Source organism: Temnothorax americanus, unplaced genomic scaffold, assembly GCF_048541705.1.
Source record: "Temnothorax americanus isolate GAGA-0224 unplaced genomic scaffold, ASM4854170v1 Scaffold63, whole genome shotgun sequence".
Lineage (NCBI taxonomy): Eukaryota > Metazoa > Arthropoda > Insecta > Hymenoptera > Formicidae > Temnothorax > Temnothorax americanus.
This window is the reverse complement of record NW_027509778.1, coordinates 367,295-392,886: the sequence shown is the minus strand read 5'-3', so window position 1 is coordinate 392,886 and position 25,592 is coordinate 367,295. Positions and strand designations below refer to the sequence as shown.

General features: G+C 35.2%; 2 protein-coding genes across 3 annotated transcripts; both read left to right on the top strand.

Annotated features, from left to right (window-relative positions):
• Window positions 1-1,945: 1,945 nt before the first annotated feature.
• On the top strand, window positions 1,946-12,642 carry LOC143905520 (serine protease inhibitor 88Ea). Of its 2 annotated transcripts, none has more exons than XM_077420981.1 (4): window positions 1,946-2,052; window positions 8,981-9,322; window positions 10,362-10,740; window positions 11,078-12,642. In XM_077420981.1, the coding sequence occupies exons 1-4, from the start codon at window positions 2,038-2,040 to the stop codon at window positions 11,683-11,685; spliced, it is 1,344 nt and encodes a 447-aa protein (XP_077277107.1). In that variant the 5' UTR covers window positions 1,946-2,037; the 3' UTR covers window positions 11,686-12,642. The 2 variants fall into 2 exon arrangements, with proteins under 2 accessions (XP_077277107.1, XP_077277106.1); XM_077420980.1 differs by lacking the exon at window positions 1,946-2,052 and adding an exon at window positions 4,456-4,617.
• Window positions 12,643-14,116: 1,474 nt separating this feature from the next.
• Window positions 14,117-21,481, top strand: LOC143905521 (serine protease inhibitor 88Ea-like). Its single transcript, XM_077420982.1, has 5 exons — window positions 14,117-16,778; window positions 19,031-19,193; window positions 19,437-19,682; window positions 19,906-20,305; window positions 20,665-21,481. Exons 3-5 carry the CDS (start codon window positions 19,437-19,439, stop codon window positions 21,216-21,218), a joined length of 1,200 nt encoding a protein of 399 aa, XP_077277108.1. The 5' UTR covers window positions 14,117-16,778; window positions 19,031-19,193; the 3' UTR covers window positions 21,219-21,481.
• The last annotated feature ends 4,111 nt before the right edge of the window (window positions 21,482-25,592 follow it).

Genomic DNA, 25,592 nt, shown 5'->3' with positions numbered 1-25,592 from the left:
ATGTAGACGGAATCCCTTGAGTATATACCTAAAATATTATTGATTATTAGCCAACTATTTAAGAGCTATTTAAAAAAGTGATTTGAACATCGTGTATAGACCATTGTAGTAAGACTAAAGTCTGTAGCGGCGTGTAGCAGCGCGGTAAGACGTCAGCTTACTGAGACTTGTCCGAGCTGGTCCGAGTATGTATATATTTATGTAAAAGAAAATTATTCGTTGAATGATATACTTCTTATCCATCAAATTCTTATATTGTATAAAAAGTCAATAATTTTAATTATGTAAACATTTATTTATTTCTTAATATTTCTTTACTCACAAAATAATTAAAGAATTATTACTTTATAAGAAAAAAGCTGGAAGAAAAATGGTCTATACACAATGCTGAAATATTTTTTGTTAATAATTCCTAAAAGGCAGGCTAATAATCAATAATATTTTAGGTATACACTCAGGGGATTTCCCCCTGTAAAATAATATATAGTTCATCTGCGTTTCGTAGTTTCCAAGTTCTCAGGGAGAGGGGGTGCCGGGGTATTTAAAAAAGAGCTGGAGGGAACCGGGAAAGTAGGTGCATGGCAAAGGGTGGCCAGGTATAGACTGGGGGGGGGAAAATACTGGGTGGCAGAGGAGAAAAGAAAGTGTAGGGTATGTGGAGGTGGGGATGAGACGTGGGAGCATGTGTAGGAGGAAGGAGTGGTACTGGGAGATGAGGGGGAAGGGAAGAGTTGGTTGAGGAAGTTAGATGAGGTAACGGGGGAAGGGGGTGGAGAAGAGGAAGGAAGGGAGGGAGAAGGGCGAGAGTAAGTGAGAGAGAGAGTATGAGTGAGAAGATAACTTTGTAAACGAAAACGGAAGTCCATAGGTTAGGGGAATTTGCGTGTGTGTGTGTGTGTGTATGTATGTATGTATGTATGTGTGTGTGTGTGTGTGTGTGTGTGTGTGTGTGTGTGTGTGTACAGATAAGTAGGGTAATTTAATTAGTAAGGTTTATTAAGGTAGATTAAGAGTACTTGTATAAGTGTGTAAAGAATTGGAACGTCCCTTTAAAACGCCTTGCAACCCCGAGTAATACAATTTCTTACAATTGAATTATTTTATTCGTTAGTCAAGTTTCTGTTGTTGTTTGAATTAAAGTTGATGAAGCGAATCAACGTTGGTAAATACCTAATCCAAAGCTCTTTTGCCTCGTCTTTTGCGCAGTTAGCATTTACATTGTTATCCAATTTGTGCGTCGCTGATGTCAGCGGGTCGTGTGCTGTTAGCATACGGTCTGTTCGTAATTTTGACGTGAAAACTAGCGTGCTTGTTAAATGATCTAGTCTGTAAGTTAGAACAGCGTGCTCTTTCGTCTGTTCGGTACAAATTTTTTTTCGTTTGCAGTCGGGATGAGTTGCATATGACTCGCGTTTGTTCCCTTAAGCGAGAGTCGTCTTTGATTGACGTGTGTGTACAGTCGAGCTTGCGTAAGTACGTGCTATTGCTGGTTGGAGTTAATGTTCGTGGTGCTGTGCGACATATGGTAGTCAGTGAGTTAATGCGGAGCCTTTAATGAGAGCAAGTGCAGTTTCAGATACGTTTGTGCATCAGTCATCGTGCCGCATTGAGAAAGTGAAGTTATTTAACGTTTAGTTTTTTTAGGGAGTTAAGATAATATATTGATATAGTATTCTCGCATTATGAGGAACCTTAAAACGTTGAGTACACGTGTAGTTTAATAACAATTATTACATGTGCGAACAAGTGTCTCCTTTCAATCATCTTTTTCCAATAAAAGCTGCGGTCCATTGAGGATGGATGTTATTGTGCTGATTCGACTGGGATTTTCCCAGATCCGTGCCGAAAGTGCATACAGATGTGTAAACACGTGTGTAAACGGGAATGCTTGTGAATGCCATGTCCACTGCATATGTATAAAGCCATCGACGGCGATACGCAAAAATAGTCGCAGATGCGCTTCGTTACAAGACGCTGTTATTAAGACGTTCTTATCAACAGAAATCTCTGTGATAAACCCGTGCTCCAGTAATCACGATGATTTACCTTCAGGTAAGATTAGACTTACTCGGCGGGGAAGATTGCGTACCCCATAATTCAGCGCAGTGTCATATTAAATTTAAGCAAAATAACGGTCTGTTCATAATTTTATTAGACAGAAAAACATACGTCTTTTATTTAAAATATCTAATATTTAAGTTATTAAGAACAAAGCGATGCTCTTTCTCTTTCGGTAACAAATTTTTTTTCTTTTGCAACGGGAATATAATTTGCAACAATATAATCCACTTTTATTTCACACATTAAAAAGAGAGATCTATTATTTATTAACGTTTTATAAATAGTCAAGCTCTTCCCGTAAAGAAATAACAGCTATTTGCTGATATGGAAAGATTAAATGTCTTGTCTGCTGCGACAATAATGAGGTAAGCTCAGTGAGTTAATGCGGAGCCTTTAATGAGAGCAAGTGACAGTATTTCAAAGAATACGTTTGTTTGACAATCAGTCAACATGCCGCAATTAGAACGTGACATCGTTGCATGTTATGCACGTTTTATTTTTCTTTTAGTATGTGGATAATAATAATTGCAAATTTCAGTCAACTTCTCGCTTTAATGAGGAACACATGTAGATTGAGTACATGTGTAGATATTTTATAATAAAGAACGGTAATTTATGTACATCGAGGGATCACCTTGGATGACCTTGATATTTTAGTATGTTGTCAAGGTCACCCTCCTGAGTGACCTTCAGAAGGTTTTAGCCCGCGCTCTTTGTTTATTCAAAAGTTATTTTAACAGCAAATTATGTTATTAAAGCAGTTATTAAAGCAGCGAATCGTTGCTTTCGGCTCGAAACGAGGTCTACAATTGTTGTTCTATGAACATCGTATAATAATTTCACAGAAAACGCGTGGACTCGTGGATGGCGGAGCTGAAAACAACGATTTACTGCTTTAAAAAACTTTTCTTTGTTCATGCATGTACTATTTCAACATATATATTAGTCATTTATGCCTTTGAATACTCAAAATAACTGCTACATTTCTCAAATTTTTTTGTTAATAAATTTTGAATAAACAACGAGCGCGGGCTAAAACCTTCTGAAGGTTACTCAAGAGGGTGACCTTGACAACATACTAAGTATCAAGATCATCCAAGCAGGTGACCCCCTCGATGTACACAATTACCTAAAGAACAACTGTAAAGAGAACTTTTGAATTTAGCTTGACGTGCAAAGGTTTCTTTTTAAAGCAAAAAATATTTATATGATTCTCCGCTTCTGACATAATAATCCAATATAGTCAGGTGCCGGTAGCCTTAAACGTACGTAATGCATGCACTTAATCGCTCATCAGGCCAATTGACTTGCCAGTCTTGACCCATGTAACAGTCGCATACAGAGAAAAATTGTGAGAGAAATTTTCGAATTTGCCAGAATAAATTAATTTGTAGAATTTATGGCAAATTTATTATAAACTAAATAATCTTTCTTAGATTTGATAAATTTCGGTAAATTCGATAAAAATTCTCGACGCGAGGATTGATAAGAGAATGTCGCGTCAATGAAGAGAAAATTTGACGCACATAGTCTCTAAAAAATTTCGATTTTGAAAAATCTTAGTGGTTTAAAACGCATTTCTCGTTAAAGGAATTAATTTTTACTGCGCTAACGAAGATAAAGATCTTCGGAGATTTTCCGAGAAGTAAAAGGCTCGAAGGACTACAATGCCTTATTTTTAAAAGCAGTAGGAATTTTTCTGACAATAAACTCGGATTATGATGGGCATTTCCAAGAGACGAGGACGTAATGATAGGTTTGTACGAGAGGTATATGTACATAAACATGTTCAGGGTCGTGGTGGAAAGGAAATGCTTGACTGAAATAAAGATCAGGAAGATTGCTCACATTTCACTACATATGTTAGATGTGTACACGTCCGTTTTTTACTTAAAAAAAATGAACCAAGCGAATAGATTTAACATTAGAACTACGAAATGACCCGTTTGAAATTTTTAAATAATTTATTACTCATTTTTAAAACATTTTAATTTCTGTTCCCTGACTTTTATTGAAATTTCATAGATAATTAATTTTATTAATTTTCTTTCTCTTTTTCTCTTTTCTTTTTTAAGATTTCTTCGGTAGAATTGAATATAGATTAATCTCTGGTAATTCTAGTGTGAACGCACGTTAAAATTATATATGTAGAAAAGCTTTCTTTAATCTACATATATATATTTAAGTACAATTTTGAGTCTTAATAATTCCCAAATTTTTTCTTAAAATTTTTGCAAAATTTATTTAAAATTTTAATGCATCTTTGTCAGATTTCCTCGATTTTTCTTCGTGTAATCCGAGCCTGGATCCCCAACTTGTCGTGTATGTCATGACGTTTTCCACGCAAACGTGACAAACCAGTAGTGGGGAAGAGTGGGGTTACTCAAAGGCATTCTCCTCTGGCGTCTCTTCCTGATCGCTTGGACTTCAGTCAGTTCTGCCTCTTCTCGATCGTCGTTCGGACGTCCAACACTAGTCCCACCAATTAATCGACACGTTGATTTGCCGTTTTCCTGAAGCTCCAAGAGAGTCTCGAACACAATGTTGTTCCTCACGGTGAGTGTCAACACATTCATCCGTTTTTCTTCTGACATTCCATTCATCTCGTTTCGTAAAGTCCGTTATTTGTTGAGAAGATGTATGAAGAGACGATCTTTCGTGCTGCGAAATTCGTTGGAATATTATTCATGTGTTGTTAGCATCGGAGATTGGCTCTCGATGATCGTGAGTATCGTGTGTCGTTGTACTCCATCCTGCAATGACCCTTGATTGCCAGCTTGGTCGGAAGTTCAACCGCGATAAGTCTTATCGAAAGATTCGCGAGTGTTTTCTCCCCTTCGAGAAAAAAATTCTAAATTAATTTCCAGCGAGAGAGATATATAATTATATATATTAAAAAAAGTTATCAACCTTGAGTTTTAAAAACGTTTTTAATTTTTAAATTTTTGAAGAAACGTTGGACGGTTTATTAAAAATGTCAAATTTCTTATCTTTTCGATTAATAACATAAAATTTCTAGTATAATTGATTTTAATACAATTATAGTAATTATTAATATTTAATGCAAAAAACTGATTCAAAATTGATCGGTGATTCTAGAAACGGAGTAAATTTGTAATGATAATTTTCAGATGTTCGATGGGAGAAGTTCTCCCGTATGAAACAATGTTATTAATGCTAGAACATGGTCTATTTTTATTTCGTTTTATCTCGAACAACGTCAGAGATTTATATAATAATGTTATAATCTCTCTTGATATCCACAAACATACCAGTACACGCATATATTCAATACTCGACGTAGATCAAGCATTTTTTACAATAAAAACAATGGAAATGATGGCGTGATATCATCAGGCAGAATCCTCTAACTAACATTACGTATTTTCAGTATGCATTTAATGTTAAGCATATTTGGTTATCCGTCTTTCGTTGACATTGAATACTATTAAGCTATAATAATAAAAATTTTAATTAAAAGCAACGTTTTTTCGTTTCAGGACAAATATTGACTTTACTCATAAATTTTTTATTGTAATTTTGAGTTTGTAATTTTCAGATGTTTTTATTTTAACGTTTCCCAGAAAATTATTTGTATATCATTTCGTAAATATGTTTAATCGCAAGAAATTTTTATGTTTCTTTAGATGAAAGGAAAAATAAATGTCATGCAGTTCTATTTTCCTTATTTTCTTAAATAATTTTATATGAACATTGTCCTTCAAAATCGTTGTTCTTCAAAATCAACAAATCTATACAAACTGCTGAATCAATAAGAACTGTTTTCTTAACGATTCTAGATTTAGAATTCGAGGACTTGTGACTGAGACTTTTATAAAAGAACAATTTTCACTTAAGGGGATAGACAACTTTGAGTATTTGAAACTTTGGCACATAAATTCTATATGTTTTTTTATGGTTATTTTAAAAAATATTAATAATAACGGGAGTTATTGGGTAATAAAGGATAATAGTTCTTTCCGTTCAGTAGCTGATGGTGGACGTGATTCCGGAGTAACAAAAAAATCTAAAACAAAATTAAAAAATGGATTCGTAATCTAGAAAATTGTCTCTAAAATGTGTTAGAAGCAAATTTGGAAAAAAATTTATTTTTACTTTTATTAAAGAAAATGCAATTTTATACTTGTTTTGCAACTAAAATAATTATTATTTATTTAAAGAATTTTTTTCAAAATTCTATTTTCGACACATTTTAAATATTGTTTCAACAACTTATGAAAAATGTTTGAAAAACATTGTTGGAGTCGTTTTCGAAATTTTATGTCCATCACCAGCTGCTGAACTGTTTAATTACCATCATTACCAATAACTCTCGTTATTATTAATTATTTAATAATTAATAATTTAATAATTTTTTCCTTAAAATAAAAGAACAGAATCATGTACCGAAGTTTCAAATACGCAGTTTTTTATTTCTTAAATATTTAATTTGATAAAAAAAGATAAATTTTTTGCTTGTCAAAAGTTGTCCGCCTACTTAATTAACTAAAATTCTCTGTATTATGGTTTTATGACCTGTAATGACTCAATTGGACAAACGTACGTATCTACAGCTATTTCAGACCTTTACGCCTAAAAATGTTTACGTAAAGAAGGACTATGCGCCGTTCTTACGCTTCTCACGGAATTCCCCTGTCGCGTTCGCACTGCTTGATCATTCATAAATCCTTACGTCACGAGCAATTACCCCGAGCTATTTGATCTCGAGCGAACGAACAAAAGGAAAAAAAAATGAAGAGTTTGAGCTTGAGAGCGAGGCAGATTGTAAGCGAGCACGTTTGTCATGAATTGTACACGATACGTGATCATCATGATAACGATCATCGTGCAATGCGAAGAAAGAACTCACGTGGCATTTCGTTGCCTAATCGCACTATCGATCTCATTAAATTTTAATTATAAGTCAGATAGATCTTTAAAATTAAATTGCAATTCTAGCCTTAATTCACTGTCCTCATCCTTTTTAATTTTTATTTAAGCAAATTCTCATTTTTTACTTCTAATTTCAATTCACCTTTTGTCTGATTTTTACTACGTCTTTATTTTTAAATGCTCACCATTTTCGGGGCAGATACAACTCGTAAGCATTGCCGTGTATATTTATTTAATTTTAATTCAGGTTACACACGGTTTTATTGGAATTTTTATTTCAATTCCAATTTTAATTGTTTTATTTTAATTTTAAAAATCTAGTTTTAATTTACTAATTCCAATTTTTATTTGAATTTTAATCCTAATTCTAGAATTTATTCAAGGAAGTGAAGAATTATGATTGTAGTCTCACCACACACAAATTGAAAATTACATTATATAACATCACCGCTTATTAATTATCACGTAAAATTTATATCACGTGTTACCGGGAAAGTCACAAGTCGTCATTGAAAATATCGCTTTTGTCAACCGAGAGTTTTCGTCACACCTTAATTTTAGTCATGAAAGCCGGATGCCCTATGATGTCATGGTACTAGCTCCACCGGCTGCTTTCACTCGCCGTTAGCCTCCGATTTCCGATCCGGTCGCAATTTCGCCGCAATTGCGCAGGAAAGTAACGAACCGAAGAAACATGCCCCTCCCTGAGGAAGGAAGTTGCGAAGGAATCGCGCGGGGCTTATGTCATTTCAAACAGAGATCCATCCTGGAATTCAAGTACACGCAAGATAGACCGATAGTGATCGCGAAAAGAATGCTTACCATTCTACCTATTATACCTCGTGAAAAACAGAAAAAGTAAAGAAAAAATTTTAATCTTTGGACGAATCCTTGATCTTTGAATGATCGGGGTCCTCTATTCGGAATTAGTCATCGCTAAACAGCTTGCAATCAGCCGCGATGAAGCGACCGGCGCGGCGATATAGCGATCGCGTGGCGAGCGATCCGGTCTAGAAATTCGCATAAAAGCCGTGGTATAATAGAAAAACTTAAGCAGTAAGGAAATCAACGGTATGGATTCGTTACCCCTTAGGGTCGTGCCTTAAGTTTTTGACTGTGATTGGCTGATTTGCTTACTGCTTGAGTTTTACTGCTTAAGTTTTTCTGTGTGCCACGGCTTTAAATTATAGGCCATTGTCGCGAGGAGCATCGTGCACGTTGCAAAACGATAAAAAAAGTACCGGAGGCCCAGATTCCTTCCGTCGTTTCGTCTTCTGCATCAAACGTGCACGATTCCTCGTCGTCACCGCTTTCTCCGCCGTGCGAGAAAGTTTTTTTTTCTCTCGATCGAATATTCGAGAGAATAATGCCAGCGCGTGCGTTTCATGCACGCGTGAGATCTTTTTATGTTCGGATATACATTTGTAAATTTGGTAAATTGCCGTCGAGTATAAACAAATTGAATTCGCTATTTACTCGCTGTCGCTATAATACGGAAGTCTTCGAGAGATTTCTTCTTTGGAGATTAAATCTTTCGAGAGATCCCAATTAGCTTCATTTTTTGTATTGTATAATCAACCTCCTAAAGCGGCTTGCTTCGTAAAACATCCCAGACGATAATAATATCCCATCAGACAGCAAACATGTCCAAAATCGGAACATAATACATCTTCAAGACACGTTGTTAAGACATCTTTAAAACGTCTTATGTCCTGATTTTGGGCATGGTGCTGCCTGGGATATTATTATTGTTGTCATGAAGAACACGTCGTTACATAACGTTGATTAGAATCCAATCTTTATATGTAAATATTAACATATTTTATTAAAACATATTTTATTTAATAACACGTAACATCGCTAAAGTAAAGTTACAATCCAGGCAACACGCCTGTCTCAAATCGGGAGATATGACGTCTTAGAGACGTCTTAATGACGTCTTTAAGACGTCTTATTTCCCCGATTTGACACATTATGTTCACTGGGAATATTTTTCTTTCTCTTATTCCTATTCTCATTTTTGCAGGCGATACCGTTGCTGTCGGCGATCAGCATGATTTCGGCGCAATGTTTAACAGGAGATGATGTCCCCTCGGTAATGGACCCAACGTCGAGGGTGTCGTTAACGGATGCCCGATTTGACTTCGCGCTCGACAGTCTGAAGAAGACCGCGTTGATCGAGTCGAAGGACAACATCTTCTTCAGCCCGCATAGCATACACCAGGCCTTGAGCCTGGCGTACTTCGGCGCTCGCGGTACCACCGAGGAATCCCTGAAGCAGGCCCTCCACATTCCAAATGAACTCTCGAAAGTTGACGTACAACGTTACTATGCCATCGAGAGATCGCTTAATCAAATGCGTTCTCAGGTGAGTGATTCCGGCGGGATTGCGTGATTTACTTCGTCGTCGCCGGAGGTATGTCAAGGTGACCATCGCGCAGTTTATCCTCACATCAACGCCGGGAGGTAAATCGCGTTCGGATCCCCAAGGTCCTGAAGGTTGCTGTGTTCGAGAATCGTGAATCCCCTTGGCCGACTTTTAAGATTGTCTTGTCTTGTTCAGCGAAATGCTTGCATGGACGAATTTGAATGACGTAACGTAGAGATTTCCGCGTAAAGAAACCGATAAGAAATGGTGGAAATAAATTTCAAGTTTACATATTAAAGGATCTATAATGCGCCTAAATTATGGTGTAATATCGAAGTATGGTGGATCAAAAGATATTTGTTATTACAGAAGATTTATTAAAAAATAACGAAAATGGAAATATATTTTTAACAAGGAAAATTATATTCGACACTAACTGGCAAAAATCATTTATTTGTATATCTCATGACGTTTCAACCATTGATTTTGGTCCTTCTTAAGTGTTATTTTAATTTACATATGTCGTATACAACTAATCTTAATTATGGCATTGTGCTAGAGCAAGCCAAAAGCCAAATATATTTTTAAGTAAAACAAAGAAAGAAAAAATCAAGATTAAAAACCCTGAAATATATCGCAGCAGGTTCTTTAAAAACGGAACTTAGAACAAGAAATTTAAATTGTTTTGCACAGACACAAAATATTTGGGTTTGGATTCTATTTAATTTGAATAAAATAATTTAGTGAGTTTATGAAGTAAAGATAATTTAGACATTTTTGAAATTTATTATTTCGAGGATGGAAATTTTTGTAAAGTCATGCTTGTATGAATGATGTACAAATAAAGTTTGTAAGAACTTACTCAGACAGCACGCAAAATTGAGACATAAGGTATCTTTAAGACATTTAATTTTAAAAGGTCTTATGTCTCGATTTTGGATATGATGCTGTCTGGATATTACCTCAGCGATTTTGCGTAGAAATTCTCGGAAATCTTGGAAGAAAATGATTTCTTTATCCTTGATATTATTCATTTCAGATAAATGGATCCGCAGATTCCTACGATTACAAAATTGCTAATAGGTTTTGGATTACGAATTCCAAGAGGCTGCGCGAATGTATGCTCGATTTCTTCGGGGATCAGTTGCAAGTAACAGATTTCAATACGAACCCTACCGAAGTGAGAAATCAGATCAATAATTGGGTCAGCAATATGACGAAAGGTCACATTCGCGATCTCCTGCCGCCGAGCAGCATTGCGGAAGATACCGATCTCGTTCTGGTAAATGCGGTCTATTTTAAGGGCCTCTGGGCCAATCGTTTCGACCCGAAGAACTCTAAACGCGACATCTTCTATGCCTCCGGCACGCAAAATTCTGTCACCATTTTTATGCGTCAGAAAGGGAACTTCAATCACGGTAAGTAAACGTTATTATATACATTCGAACTTCATCTCATTGCCTTATCTATACACTTGACTTTTTTAATTAATTATAAACAAAATATTTTTTATATTTTACTTTGTAAAAGATTTATTCAAATTTATGTGTAAATTATAATATTGGATATTTTTATAAAAATGTGAAATATCGAAATGAGATTATAAACACGGTCTCCAATTTTGATAAACGTGAAAAGCATTAGGCAAATGGTTAAAAATCGATCTTATAATAAATCTGACATTTTGTACATCGCGACCTAATTCGACCTTCACATTCATCTATTTTCTTTCTAATCTTAGTTTCTTCTTTTCAGCTGTCTCTGAAGAGCTAGGTGCATATATCTTGGAATTACCTTACAAAGGTAATGAGATTTCGATGTTCGTGCTGCTCCCTCCGTTCTCCACCGCACGGTCTGTACAAAATCCTTCCAACGAGCCGCAGGACGGCATCCGTCAATTGGTGGAACGTCTGGCGACGGAGAAGGGGTCGCGGGAACTACGCGAATTGCTGGACGATGGGTTACCGCCGCGCGAGGTCGAGGTCAGCCTGCCGCGTTTCGAGTTCGAGCGAGAGCTGCCAATTAGTCAGCTGCTGCACGCTCTAGGCGCCGGTGAACTGGTGACACCCAACGTGGCCGATCTGCGCGGCTTTGTCGCGGACGGCGAGCAAACTCTGCACCTCGGTGATGCCGTACATCGTGCTCGTATCGAGGTCACGGAGGAGGGTACTACTGCGGCCGCGGCCACCGCGATCTTTACCTTCCGCTCCAGCCGGCCCACCGAACCCGCCATCTTCAACGCCAACCACCCGTTTGTTTACCTGATCTACAACAAGGCTGATCACACTATTCTTTTCACCGGCATTTTCCGCTTACCAGGCACAGCCCAACCAACAAATTCCCTGACTCCCGGTGCTGTTTAGGTAGATCCTGACATTTAGGTCGTTTAAAAGAAACTGTTTTGGAGAGATAGTCGAACAGTGAAGTCTGACGATCTGACGAGGGTTGGCACATTTGTCATTCCATTTCTTTTTAATCAATTGATACCATTTTAAAGGATCTGTTTCTCGTTGATTTTTGTTAATGATCAAAAACAGTTGGCCCTTTGAATTACGTGAAACTGACGTCACGGACCTTCAAATCAGCGAAATTTCAAAGTATTGAAGAAAGGGTCCCTCATTTTTCAATGATTTTTCAAGAGGAGTCTGTTGCATGAATCTCATTAATTTATTCTCGTATTTAGATTTTATACTTTATGACGTCTTATTTTTAAAGTTAGATAAAGACGAGTGTAAAACAAAACAAAAACTTACACGTAAAAACGTTACCGTTAATTTCTGATAATATACATATAGAAATTCGCGAATTTCGGCGAAGGGTGACCTCGCCGATTAACTGAAACAATTATTCGACAAATATTTCTTTCTTTCAGTCCAAAAATGAAATTATTCTATAATGTATTTGGATAAAAAACTAAAAATTGTAAAAAAGCGAAGATTTATGCAATAAGAAAAAAAAAGAATAAAAATGTTTTTAAACATATATATAATTATTTGTTGTAATTAAATGTTTTTAAATTCATTCTAATATTATCATGATTATAATTTGATAGCGGCAGCATGGACATGATAGAGAAGATATATTTGAATGAATATAAAAATAAGTCGTTAACTTGAATCATAAACTCAAAGTAGAACATATATAATGCAGGGAAAATTACTGCTATATAAAATATATAAACAAAATGTCCGCAAGACTTCATCTCACAATCAGTCTCTGAATATTTTTTGGCTTTGTTATCGTTTATTTCAAGTTTTCATGTGGCTGCGGCGTCCTCACCAAATTGCGTTAGTAAATATATAAATAACATTATCGATTGATATCGACTGCTTATGTATTATTTATCCTACCCCAGGACAAGGAACATATATATTAAATTAACGTTTAGAAATATTGACTTTATGTGTATTTTTTAAACGTATTATTTTGTAATATGATTTTTCTGAATGTTGTTAAAATATTTTAAAAAGGTTAAAGAAAATATTTTTTAAATGTTACTCTGACATTTAGGTAAATGTCTAAATTAAGGGCGACTTCACCGATTTCAATGATCTTGATATATGTTGTCAAGGTCATGACTCTGAGTAACCTTTAGAAGGTTTTAGCCGTCGCTCGTTATTTGTTAAAAAGTTATTAACAAAAAAAGTTTGGAAAATATAGCAGCTATTTTGAGTATTGGAAGGCATAAATGACTAATATATATGTCGAAATAGTTCACGCATACACTTTCCACGCGAAACGGAGGTGCCACATGGGTTCGTGGCGTGCTTTACAAGCTCGTTTAAGTATAGGTGGTATTAAACAATCGATTAATGTAATGAAAAAAATCGCATATTCTATATAAAAAACTGAGTCAAAATGTCCTTTACAGTTTTTTGATATTTTTAATACTAAGCGAGATATTGCAATTTAAAATTTGAATAATTTTTTAAATAAAGCGTTACAATTTACGAGCCACGCGGTCGGTAATTCGATTAAAAACAGGACTCTCGACAGGAGATTTCCCTACTTGCTCCATGTCTATGCACTTGTATTGAGGCAATCTCTTTCTTATTCACGGAATATGTATTAGACATGCACCTCAATAGGTACTTGAGAAATTATTCAAACTTTAACTTCTCTCGCTTAATATTAAAGATATTCAAAAACTGTAAAGGACTTTTTGACTTAGTTTTTTATGTAGAATATGCGATTTTTTTAAACGATATACATCAATCGAACACTGTACCTACTACCTATAATATTATAGTCATAAATTAGTATATATAATAGTTCAGATATATAATCATAAAAAACAAAACTTGTGATATATACATATATTGTGATATATACATAGTCAACAAAAATTAAAAGAAAATAAAATATTTTATATTTGAATATTGTCTTTTATGAATAAAGATTATAATATTTTTAAAATAAATTTTAGGAGCATTATTTTTATATTTAGTATAAATATTTATTCGATATTTTTGGTAATATTTTTATTATTACTTACAGTTATTATTTCTATAAATATTTATAACATAAATTAAAAACACATTTAATGGCTCAACTTCCGAATAGCCCCTACCTCCGAATTTGATGAAACTTGCAGCAAATTGTTGACCATTAGAGAACACGTTCATACCATAAAGGATTTTGTACGGAAACAAATAGGAACGGAGAAATTGACGTCAAAAATTCAAAATTTTTATTCTAACCCACATAGCAAAATATATTATTAAGATATCTAGAAGATATCTTATTGTCAGATATTCACAGAATATCTACAGGACATTATTACTCGATACCACATTATATCTTTGAAAAAGACATCTCTGTAACATTGCAGTCGAATATATGGCCGATTCATAGTTAGCTCTTATATTTTATAAAGATCAACTCATTTGTTATAGCCATAATAAAACAATCCGAGAGGACTTGGACGCCGTATTCGCCGTAACGACCGCGGCGCGAAAACAACATGCCGCAATGACTTAAAAAATTTTCGCTCGGGCGAGCGCTAGTAACATGCGCTGCCGCGACGCGGCTACATGCGCCAGTACCTTCTCGTAAGGCAAAAATCCTTACGCGCTAGGATAAAAAACGAGCCTTTAAGATATTTGACTCTAATATTTTTCGTGATATCTCCGACATATCTTACAGTGCAGAGATGGCAAAATGCAAAATATTGGAATACCTAGTATCGAAGCATAATTTTTATCTCCGGCGCCGCCCGGTGAAAATTTTCTAAGTTCCCTCGCAGCTCGCAGCGTGTGGCTTTCGCCGGGACAAATCCGTACGGCGCGGCGTCCAAATCCTCTCAGATTATTTTATTGGCTACGAATAAACTTGAGTTGATCTTTATAAAATATAAGTGCTAACTGTAAATCGGTCATATATATTCGAATGCAAATGTTGCAGAGATGTCTTTTTCAAAGATATAATGTAATATTGAATAATGATGTCTTGCAGATATTCTGTAAATATCTGAAAATAAGATATCTCAGATTTGACTTGAAATTGTAGGCATAAAGATATCTGGCTATATCTCAGATATATTTTGCTGTGTGGAAATTTATAGACAATCTAGTGGTTGAATTTTGATGAAACTTGAGTGGTGTAGGTTAAAATAATAGGCCCTACCCCACAGTCCACACCGATTTCTCTGTAATCACATGCGCATGCAAGAAGTGTGCGAATTTGAAACATCATTACGTGACAGAGGCCCTAGATGGGGATTTGGGGGCAAAGCACCTAAGGAGTCCAGGGGGCGAAGCCCCCCGGCGGGGGTAGGGGAGCAGAGCCCCCCGACTTTGATATAACACTTTTCTATTGCAAAAGCAACATCTATTTTACGAAAACAAAATTTAATCTGGTTGGATCTGAGAAAAAGCTGTCTTGAAACAGGCGTTGGCAGGGAGGGTGGTTGTGGGGAGAGGGGCAACGCCCTACCTTATTGGGGTCTTGCTAATCTTTTCTGTATCTATTTTTAGTAAATTGTAGACTCATTTATTTAGTAAGGCAGAGATTTAATAGATATACAAATCCTTATACACGCCAAGTGAATGGAACGTTCTACCTTGCGTACGGGGCCTCGCTGTCATTTTCAGTATTCATCTTTTTAGTATATGGTAGACTCATCTATTTAGTTAGGGGAAGATATTCATTTATTATTAACTAGCAGGAAAATTAAGCTCTCTCTCTCTCTCTCTCTCTCTCTCTCTCTCTCTCTCCCCCTCCCTCTCTCCCTCTCTCCCTCTCTCCCTCTTTCTTTCCTTCCCTGTTTTTATATACAATTTGATGAATGTCTATAGTTTTGCTCTTCATGTAGCATAAACGGAGATATTATAATGTAATGTTTAAATCTGTAAAAATATATATATATAAAATAATGACAATGTGAATTGGCAGCAGATTTCGCTCAGATATCGCAACAAATCCAATATTATATGTGTCCGGATTAAACAACTGTGGATCATCGTCCATACTTACCTTTAGGAATGTGATAAAAATAGGGAACCCTATTAGATAAACTTTTTGTAACTATATATCTTGTCTTAAGAGAATTCAATAACCTTCGAAAATTAATTTTCCAATATCACGTATTTGTCGATGTTACGTATTTATTCAACGATAGTAAAAGAAAAATGAATCATTTAGAAACTTTCCTGAAAAACAATAAGACCCTTTTTGGACCTTATAAAAGGGAAATCTCGAACTGCAAGTTCAGTTCACCGCAGTTCCTCGAAAGGTAAATGATCTCGTCATATATGTATAGCGTCATACACTGGTATTCGTTTAGCGTAGTACGTACTGTGTAAATTTAAGTATTAATGTAAAAATTGATTAAATAAATTGTTTTTTTATTGTAAGAAATTTTGCGACTCTTGTTTTGCCGACAGAGCCTGCCGATATAATCTGACAGACCGAGTTATCGAGAAATGATTAACCGAGAAATCGAAGAAACCGAGCAGAATCTGTCATTTTGTAAGCATTTAAATGGAATCGTACGTCATTTAAATGCCAGATTTTGCTCAGTTTCTGCAATCAATCTGCCATTATATATTCTGTTAGCAGAATCTGCTACATTTCTGCTGGTATTCTATCGACAAAATTTGTGCGGCAGACATTTTCAAAATCTGTTCTCGACAGATTTGGCTATGCGGATGAGTCGTCGTCTTTTCGTAAATTGCGACGTAAGAGAGCGCTAGCGTTGAAGCCAATGCATCATACATACATACACGCTACACGCATGAGTTCTGCAGAAAGTTGTGTAAAAATAAGTGAGGTTAGGTATATGATGTCCACGTGTTGAAATGCTTGTAATATACATATACATGCATACATATGTATATACATAAATATATTTATAAATAATATATGTAATGCACAAATAGTGAAGTTGTAATACCTTGTACAAAAACGGTATTGAATCAATTTTGAATGAAAATCAGCGATACTTTATAATTATTTGGTAAGTTTTAGAATTTATAAAATGAATATCGATCATATTTCAATTTAAATATAATATGATATAATATTATTGTATAATATAATATAATTATAATTCTTATATTTTAACATATTTTCAATATAATGATGAGATAGATGATGATAATCTTTATTCTATCTTTTATTCAATGTATATCAATTAATGTAATAACTTTGTACTTTAATAAATGTTGTGCTTTTTCGTAAACAAATTAATTGAACAAAGAAAAATAAAAATTAGAAACTTTTTTACCATATTGCGGCTGCATATTCAAAATAATTAGACTATAAACTTATTATAATAAAATTAAGAAATAATGATTAGAATCAATCTTCATTATGTGCGAAATTAATGCAGATAATATTATATAGCTTTTACAACAAAAGTCATATTATAACAATAACGTATTTAATATCCAAAAATTTTATATAATTAAGAATTATATTGACTATTAATTATATATCATGATCGTTGGATCTTAACGTTTAATTCTATCGCTCTAATTACTGTCATAAAAATTATAATTCACAATTTAAACTAAAAATTCAACTAAAATAAATTCCTATGTACATAAGCAAAACTTTCTAATATGTATGTACATTAATTAAAAAGATTTTCTTCATTTCTTTATAATTTTCAAGAATGTAGATTGTTTTTAATTCTAAACCCAAGTTATGTAATTATAAAATTTTAAACATATATATATAATTGTTCTAAAATGTTTAAATATAATTATATTACATTATTACATAATATCCAAAAAAAACAGTCAATGTTAAAAAGTAAAATAGTTTATGAATAGTGTTGCATTGTTTAATATAAATTAACCATCTTAAATGTATTATACACACACACACACACACACACACACACACACACACACACACATATATATATATATATATGTATGTATAATACATTTATATTAGGAGCAGCGGAGAAATTTATTTTTATTTTCGATTTTATTATTTTCGAGCGGTAAAGTTTTTTCTTACTTTTTTCAAAACGTAAAGATTTGATACTTCTTTGTTGTATTAAGGGGATCCTGGAATGACAGATTTATCGACATTTTTCCATTTTAAGATATCTTTGAATTGACTTTGCAAAATTCTTTTACACGATTAAATAAGTATGCACAAAAATGAAGACAATAATAATCAAGTATATATTAAAAACGAAAAAAATATTTGAATATCACTTTTTTGACACGTTGAGCTGTCACTTCACGATAATATATGCTTAAAATACAAGAATTATATAATTAATACATACAAAATGAGACATTCGTGGAGAAAAGGGACAACATGCAGGAACAATATCGTGCATATTAGAACTAAGATTCAAAGTCTAGAAAAAAAGATTTTCTAAAAAGAAATTTTATAAATGCAAATACACAGATGCAGAATGGTAAGAAGAGCAATAGTAGTAAGTGCCAGATCTTAGGAGAGATGGTGTTGCAATCATCTGTTAAACAAGAACAGATAGTTTGTATATTATGTTCTCGTTTTCGTACATTTTTTTGCAACTTTTGGAATTGGATGTACCCAAAAATAGCTACAACATTGCATGTGTCCATATACACATGTATTTCCCATCATATTTAGTCAGAATGGTAATGTAGGGATCGAATGGAATTAAGAATGTCGATAATTACCGACATTTTTAATTTTATTTAAAGTCTATGAGAGAAGAAGCAAAAATAATATTATAATATACTTTCTACGTTAATATTTCTTGCTTAAAATTAATTATTATATGGTTTTTAACGTATATTTAAAACAATTTTTGTGTAGAAAAAAAACACGCGCACAAAATTATTATCTAGTTGTACTATTTTTTCAACTAATTACTACATACAAATGAAAGATTTTTATTTCAACTACTCTAACTATATGATGATGAATTCGACAGTGACAATATAGATACGATAGAGAAGATATTAGAGTGAATATAAAGATAAATTATCAATTTGAATCATAAACTCAAAGTAGAACTTAATTATTTACAGGGAATACTACCGCCAGAGTCTATGAACAATAAAAAAAACACCCGCGAAACTTCACGTTTATCCTAATCTCTAAAAATCCTTGGTACCGAATTTGTTATCCTTTATTTCAAGTTTTCACGTGACTGCCGCATTCTCGTCAAATCGCGAGAAGTGAACATAAATAACAATACCGATTGATCTTGACTGCTTACATGTATTATTGATCTTACTGTATCCTTTACATCAGATTCGGAACACTCGCCTCGTCATTTACAGTACAAATTGAACGGATAACCATCGTTGTACCTCACTGCCAGTTCCGTCGATTTAAAGAAATTTTCTCCCTTAGTGATCGACAATTTTTAAACTTTATTTGGAATTGCGTCGATAGCCAAAGGATTACTTCAAAGGTATGCTCTATTGCTATTTAATAAATTGATAATCCTAACAATCTCAACAAAATGTCCATTACATTATATGTACATGATAAAACATATGTGTGTATGTGCGCACGTATGTAATATTAATTGTATAATTTAATATATTTTTGTGATCCTTTATTTTCTTTAATCCAACTTTTATACAATTTTCGTAGTATAATTTTTTCTGGTTGTACATTTTTGGGCAATTTCCACATGTTTTTTTTTTTTAAGATGTTAACCGACGCGCGCTTTAAATTCGCCCTCGAAAGCCTGAGGAAGTGTATGTTGATGGATCCGAAAAATAACATTTTCTTTAGCCCGCATCTTATATACCAGAATCTACTCGTGATGTACTTTGGGGCTAGCGACGATACCGAAAATTTTCTTAGAAAAGTCCTCTATATTCCGGATGACGTTTCTAAAACCACTGTCGAACTACGCTATATTGAGGGGGAAGTCAATCAGTTTTGTTACATAGTGAGTAATTCTCTCCCGCATGTTTTACATCGTCATACAAAGTATTCACGAAACTGTGTTTATTGCTAGCGGATTCTTAAGATCTTGAAAATTAAAATTGTAATTAACAAATAAATTCAGTGATAACTTATATAAATATAAAATGTAAGGAGCATTTATCGTTTCAGAGAGGAAGGAGAAAGAGAGAATATCATGATCTTATTTTTTACTTTTCTTGTTTTAGATGAATGGATCCGAGAATTCCTACACGTGTCGAATCTTTAGTAGGCTTTTCGTTAATGAACGCAACATGATATACACCGACACAATGAATTTATTTTCATCTGGCCATCATCAGGTGAAGGAAATTAATTTCGACAATCGTCCCGACCATACAAGGGATTTCGTCAATAATACTGTTAAATGCCTAACGCAAAAATACATACAGGATGTCCTACCACCAGATAATATCAATAGCAACACCGACGGAATCCTGCTGAACATAATCTACTGCGAGGGTCAATTAGATCCTAGTTTTGATCTTGATACCACACCTGACATTAGTGTTAGCAAGAAAACAAGACAAAAAGACAAAAAAGACAAAAAAAACAAAAAAGATTCTACGAAAAAAAATTTCAATAATGGTCACTAGTCACTTCAATCTCATTTTAGTCATTTATCATTGTCTTTAATAATTTCTAAATTACATTATAAATAAAAAATTTATGTATTTTATTTTGTATTATAAAACATTTTCATATAAATGCAGGAAATGAAGCAAAAACACATTTCTAATATCTTTTACACTTTCATACTTTCTACAATTTAATCAAAATTACAAAAATAGCTTTTTCTTTTTCGAGCAACGTAAAAAGTATTACATAAATTTTTGAAAATCTTTGATGTAAATCTGACATTTGATAAGAAACTACTTAATATTTTTATCATTATTTGTCTATTTTAATCTTTCTCTGTCTCTAATTTTAATGTTCTTTTTTTTCAGGTAAGTTTGAGCAGCTAGATGCATACATCATGGAGATACCTTTCAAAGAAAGAAAGATTTCAATGTTTTTCATCTTTCCATCATGCTATTCGGAACCCGTCAAAGGTAATATCTCAGAAAGAGATGCAATTATCCAACTGATAGAGCGACTGATGACCGAGGAAGGATCTCGAGAACTTCACAAACTGCTGGATGAGGGGATAGCACAGCAGACAGACATGTTGTTTCCAATATTTAATATCGAGCATGACCTGGAAATGCATCGGCTGTTGGAGATGCTGGGCATTCAGGAATTCATGCCATCCGGCACGGGCCTGCTGCACGAATTCACTTGCCACGCCATGAGGCTTGGCGATGCTGTGCACCGAATCAAAATCAAAATGTCGAAAACTCGTATCACCGCAGCCGCGACTAACGTGTTCTTCACCAGCAACAATTCTTCTCAACGTGTGGAAAACCCCAATACTGTGGATATTCATTTCCCATGTGTTTGCCTGATCTATGATAGAACTCATCGCAATATCCTCTTCTGTGGCGTCTTATTGGAAAGCTAACAAAGAAAGTAAAATTGCCGATATTTTTGTACTTGTAATGACGAAGACGAAGCTTAGTTTAGTTGACGTAGCGTTAATTTCTTTTATAGAAACTCTTTCCTGTCAGCAATTTAAATTTTCTAGTATAATCAAAATGATAAAATATATGTCACGAACTTGTTTGAATAATATGAATAATTTTGTCGATATGGTGACTTTATCAACTCTGATGAAACAAATTGCATGAGTACTGCTTGAAAAAGTGTAAAATACAAATTAGTTTTATTTAAAAAATTATTTTTTTCCCTTTTTGTCCAATATTTAAATTAATCTAATCTACTTTTAATTATCGAGAGATTGTTGGTGCATGAAAATGAACTTTGTTGCGACTGCTTGATCGACCTGAGAGATTTTTCGCGATCAGCAACTTGCGCCTCTTCTGGTCGAATCGACAAGCTGAATTCTCGAAGCTGAAATCCATTCACCAGGGACACCAGACTTGACGTCATTCTGGGTTCCGCTTCTGCTTGCTGTTTGTGTGCACGCATGTACGTGCGTGTGCGTGCACGCGTGCATGCGTGTCTGGCTTTACGTATCAGCGACCGTTAGCCGGTAGCGTCCGCGAAACACGAGCATCCCGGGATCTGCTGCAGCGTTGGCATCCGATTGCGTCACGCACGCACGTATACTACACATATGTAACACGCGACGCAGTACGAGATACCAGAAACACGGACGAACGCGAGTTCGTCCTGGTTCGCGCTCCCGAGTCCTTGACGTATTACGAGACAACGAGAGAGAGATGAGCGAACTCGAGATCCGTGAGAGACGCGAAGAGATTCTCGCGCTTCCTTGAAGAAACATACAACGTTTTAAAGTCTTTCGACTGCGGCGAATTCCGTTTAGGATCGCCAGCTTGGAAGCAGGATTTGCGGACCAAATGCAAATCTTCGTTGGCATTTGTTTTCGTTTATATTTTTCAGTTTATTGCTTTCGTACATTTTTAACTCTCCGTAGTCACACCTATTTTTTCAAACAAGGAAGTCACTCTGGGTCATTTTGACCCGAGACGAACTTTGACCGTTCGCCATTTGACCATTTATCCATCGATCGTGTTGAAAAAATTCTCGAATGCACTTGCGATATTGCTATAAAAATAATAAATTGATTGCTATAAAAAAAGAAGGGCCTCAGGAATTGTTAACATATAAACAAATTCGCGAAAAATTTGTTTAAAAAAAAATCTTTTTTTAACTACAGCTAGAGGGCGTCATGCCCGCCAATTTTCAAGTTACGCGCAAGATATTTACGAGCAAAGTTGAGGCTCGGGTCAAATTGACCCGGTGTGACTACGGAGGGTTAAATTTCTTGTTTTTTGTCCCTTCGCCAGTTCCGTTTTCAGTAACATGAAAGATTACGTTTATTCTCTCGCCATGCTCACGATCGTGGCAATATATTCTATTATACAAATAATCGGTGATCAGAAAATCGAAAACCGGATTTGATCGCAATTTCGGAATTAGATAGAAAAGTTAAGATACGGGAAGCAACAGGTTGATATCCTTTGAAAGTTTTTGTATCCAATAGTAGAGTGCATTTTAATGACAATAGTTTATATATTTGTTTATTCGCGCCGTCGCCGTCGATGAGACTCGCGATTCTTCGCGTTGTCCCGATGAAGATGAGTGTCTTTCATCGGCTGCATAAAATCAACAATTATCAAGAGTACGCGCAGCAAGACGTAGACCGTGTATCTATAAGCGAAACGACGAGATTAGAAATTTATAAGCTATAAGCGCCAGACTATAATGCGCGTATTTGCAATTCGTGATTCGTATAATGTTCATGAATAATGTGGAGGGGAAATTCGTCGATTCGCCATTTGCATTAATTCGCTAATCTCTTCTCCTCGCTCTCCCTTTCCACTTTCTCAAACGAACAGAAAACTATCAAAATTTATTGAAATTATAATACGTACAAGAAATATAAATATTATCGATTTTTTCTAATTTTATTCCTGAAATTTTTTTACTTTTCTCCTTAACAATGTTACATAATTTTATATTCGTTTTATTATATGTTTCTATTAATTATTTTTTCTACTTTTTTTCTCTCTTTCTTCATATGTCTATTTCAATTGCTTTATAATTATCGTAATTGTAATTTTGCATCTGAGTATGAAGCAGCAATACTGACGCTTCATCGATTAAATAAAGAAAAAGTAGGAGAATTCGGGCCAAACACCTCGATAAGAAACGCTTGAATATCATTAAGGAATATCTCTGAGTAATCCTGGTCCTGCCGGATTGTTTTTCACCGGCGAAAACTCGTCGTCGACCGCCTTCATTTTTATCGGTCGAACGCGGGACACCGGACAGGCGCTCGTACGCGCGGTCACTTTCTTTCTTTCGACGTTGATGAGGACGGCGCCGATGACGCTGGTGACGGCGACGGCGCGGCGCGGCGCGGCGGGGACAACGGCGAGCAGTCGGTCATGCGCGCTTTTTCGCGCGACATTCCACATCCTTTGATCGCGTCCCGTAATTATGACTTTGCCGACTTCGCGAACGAGATCATCCGGATCGGGTCTACGCGCGGCGCAAAGTCACGCGTGTCAAATTCCGCATGGTCATCCGGCTGGCGCGCGGCGGCCGCGCGTTTTTCCCAAACCGCAAATCAGTCGACGTATACAGGGCGTTTCGGAGTAACAACGCCGAAACGTCACCTCATGGCACGCTGTGTGATCGATCTTATATCGATTTTAAGTGTAAACTCCGTCCTAACAAAAAATAATTCCGCAATGCCGCAGCTGTGAATCGCTTTTCAGTTACAAACAAACATCAAACTGTTTTTAGTATAGAGTTAATAAAAAAAAATCTAAATATTAAAACAATCACCTTTAAACAAATGGAACTTGCAGAAATAACAAACTCTTCAATTTTAGATGTTAATTAAATTGGAATAGTTATTTGTGTAACAAGTGCGGGAAGACGGAAATTCACGGGTGCGGAGTGGACGCACGAGCCGAAGACTCCGTGCCTTTTTCAGAAAGATTAATTTGTGTTGCGTCCTGGTATATATATATACGCAAAAATATATTTTTCTACACTCATTTAACATCTCGCAAAATTATTTCGCTTCAAAGAGAACAATTTACGATCCCAAAGAGGTGATCCATCTACATTTCTGCAGAAATCTTTAATTGTTTGTTACCATTTTTTTGGAAAAAAATAATTCTTTCAAAATTACGAAAAATGCAGTGTGTGAAGTTGGTCTCTCTGTCACTCAGAAAAATCATCATCCGCTAAATAGATATTTATAACGTGTCTAGTTACTTATCCGAGTAATTATGTTAACGCGAGATATTTTTTGCATTCCTCGCGCGAAACCGCGACGCAATCCGCAGCTTTTTATCTCAAGCCGCTTATGGAGAGATGGACCATATGGTGACGTTGACGAGGAATGATGACGATGATATTTCGTTATACCATGCACTTATACCTGTTTTACGTGCAGTGGATTATACTATAAATTATACATCTCGCAAAACGCTAAAACTCTTATGACGTCTACCGTACTCTGCCGTAATCAATTCGCAGACAAACGGAATTTTGGAATTTACAGATTTCACTTATTGTTCGCCAATTAACTGTGACAGTTAATTTAATCGAGTCGGCCCTTCTCTCTCGAATCGCGTGCCTTTCGTTTGTCCTGATTTCGTTGCCATTTGTCGTCGACGCCATTATCGTTATGGCATTCGTAATCTACGCTGTCTCGAAGACAGGAGATATCGCCATAAGGGCGGCCGCCTTTAGTAGATTCAACGTCGCCGGATAACGATCGTAATGCAAATTGCATGAATTCTACACCCGCCCTGCTCCCCGATCCCCCCCCTCTAACGCTAAGGCTAACTAAGGGATCGTGCAATCGCAATCGCGTGGAAAAGAAAGAAACGCGCTCGCAATGGGGGAAAAAAGCGCGTCACGCGCGGCGGTCGATCTCGTATCTGTCAGTAGATAACATCGAATTCCAATGGCGGCTCACCCACTCACAATCTGGTGGGTGAGCTCCATGTCCGTGACGCGAGCGAAACGCGCCCGCGTGTTCTAAGAAGGATTTAAAAATTCGCACATATGGACCAAACTTATTCCCTCTTTAAATTTATATATATCAATTTGTAAAGTGTAAATTTATCTTTTACTATTTTGTATTTTCAGTTTTTAATATAACGTAAAATAAGTAGACATGCAAACTTTCATAAAGATTCTAAATTCAAGAAAAATTTAAGGTAATAATAGAGCATGAATTTTTGCGATATAATATATAGTTTGCGTACAAAAATTATTTCATCTCAAGAAAAGAGCATAAAATAATAAGAAAATAAAAGTTAAAACT

Coding starts and splice junctions, on each gene's coding strand:
- LOC143905520 (XM_077420981.1), top strand. Junction 9,323..10,361: donor TTAATCAAATGCGTTCTCAG/GTGAGTGATTCC, acceptor TATTCATTTCAG/ATAAATGGATCCGCAGATTC. Junction 10,741..11,077: donor GAAAGGGAACTTCAATCACG/GTAAGTAAACGT, acceptor TCTTCTTTTCAG/CTGTCTCTGAAGAGCTAGGT.
- LOC143905521 (XM_077420982.1), top strand. CDS start 19,437: ATGTTAACCGACGCGCGCTTTAAATTCGCCCTCGAAAGCCTGAGGAAG. Junction 19,683..19,905: donor TCAATCAGTTTTGTTACATA/GTGAGTAATTCT, acceptor TTCTTGTTTTAG/ATGAATGGATCCGAGAATTC. Junction 20,306..20,664: donor GAAAAAAAATTTCAATAATG/GTCACTAGTCAC, acceptor CTTTTTTTTCAG/GTAAGTTTGAGCAGCTAGAT.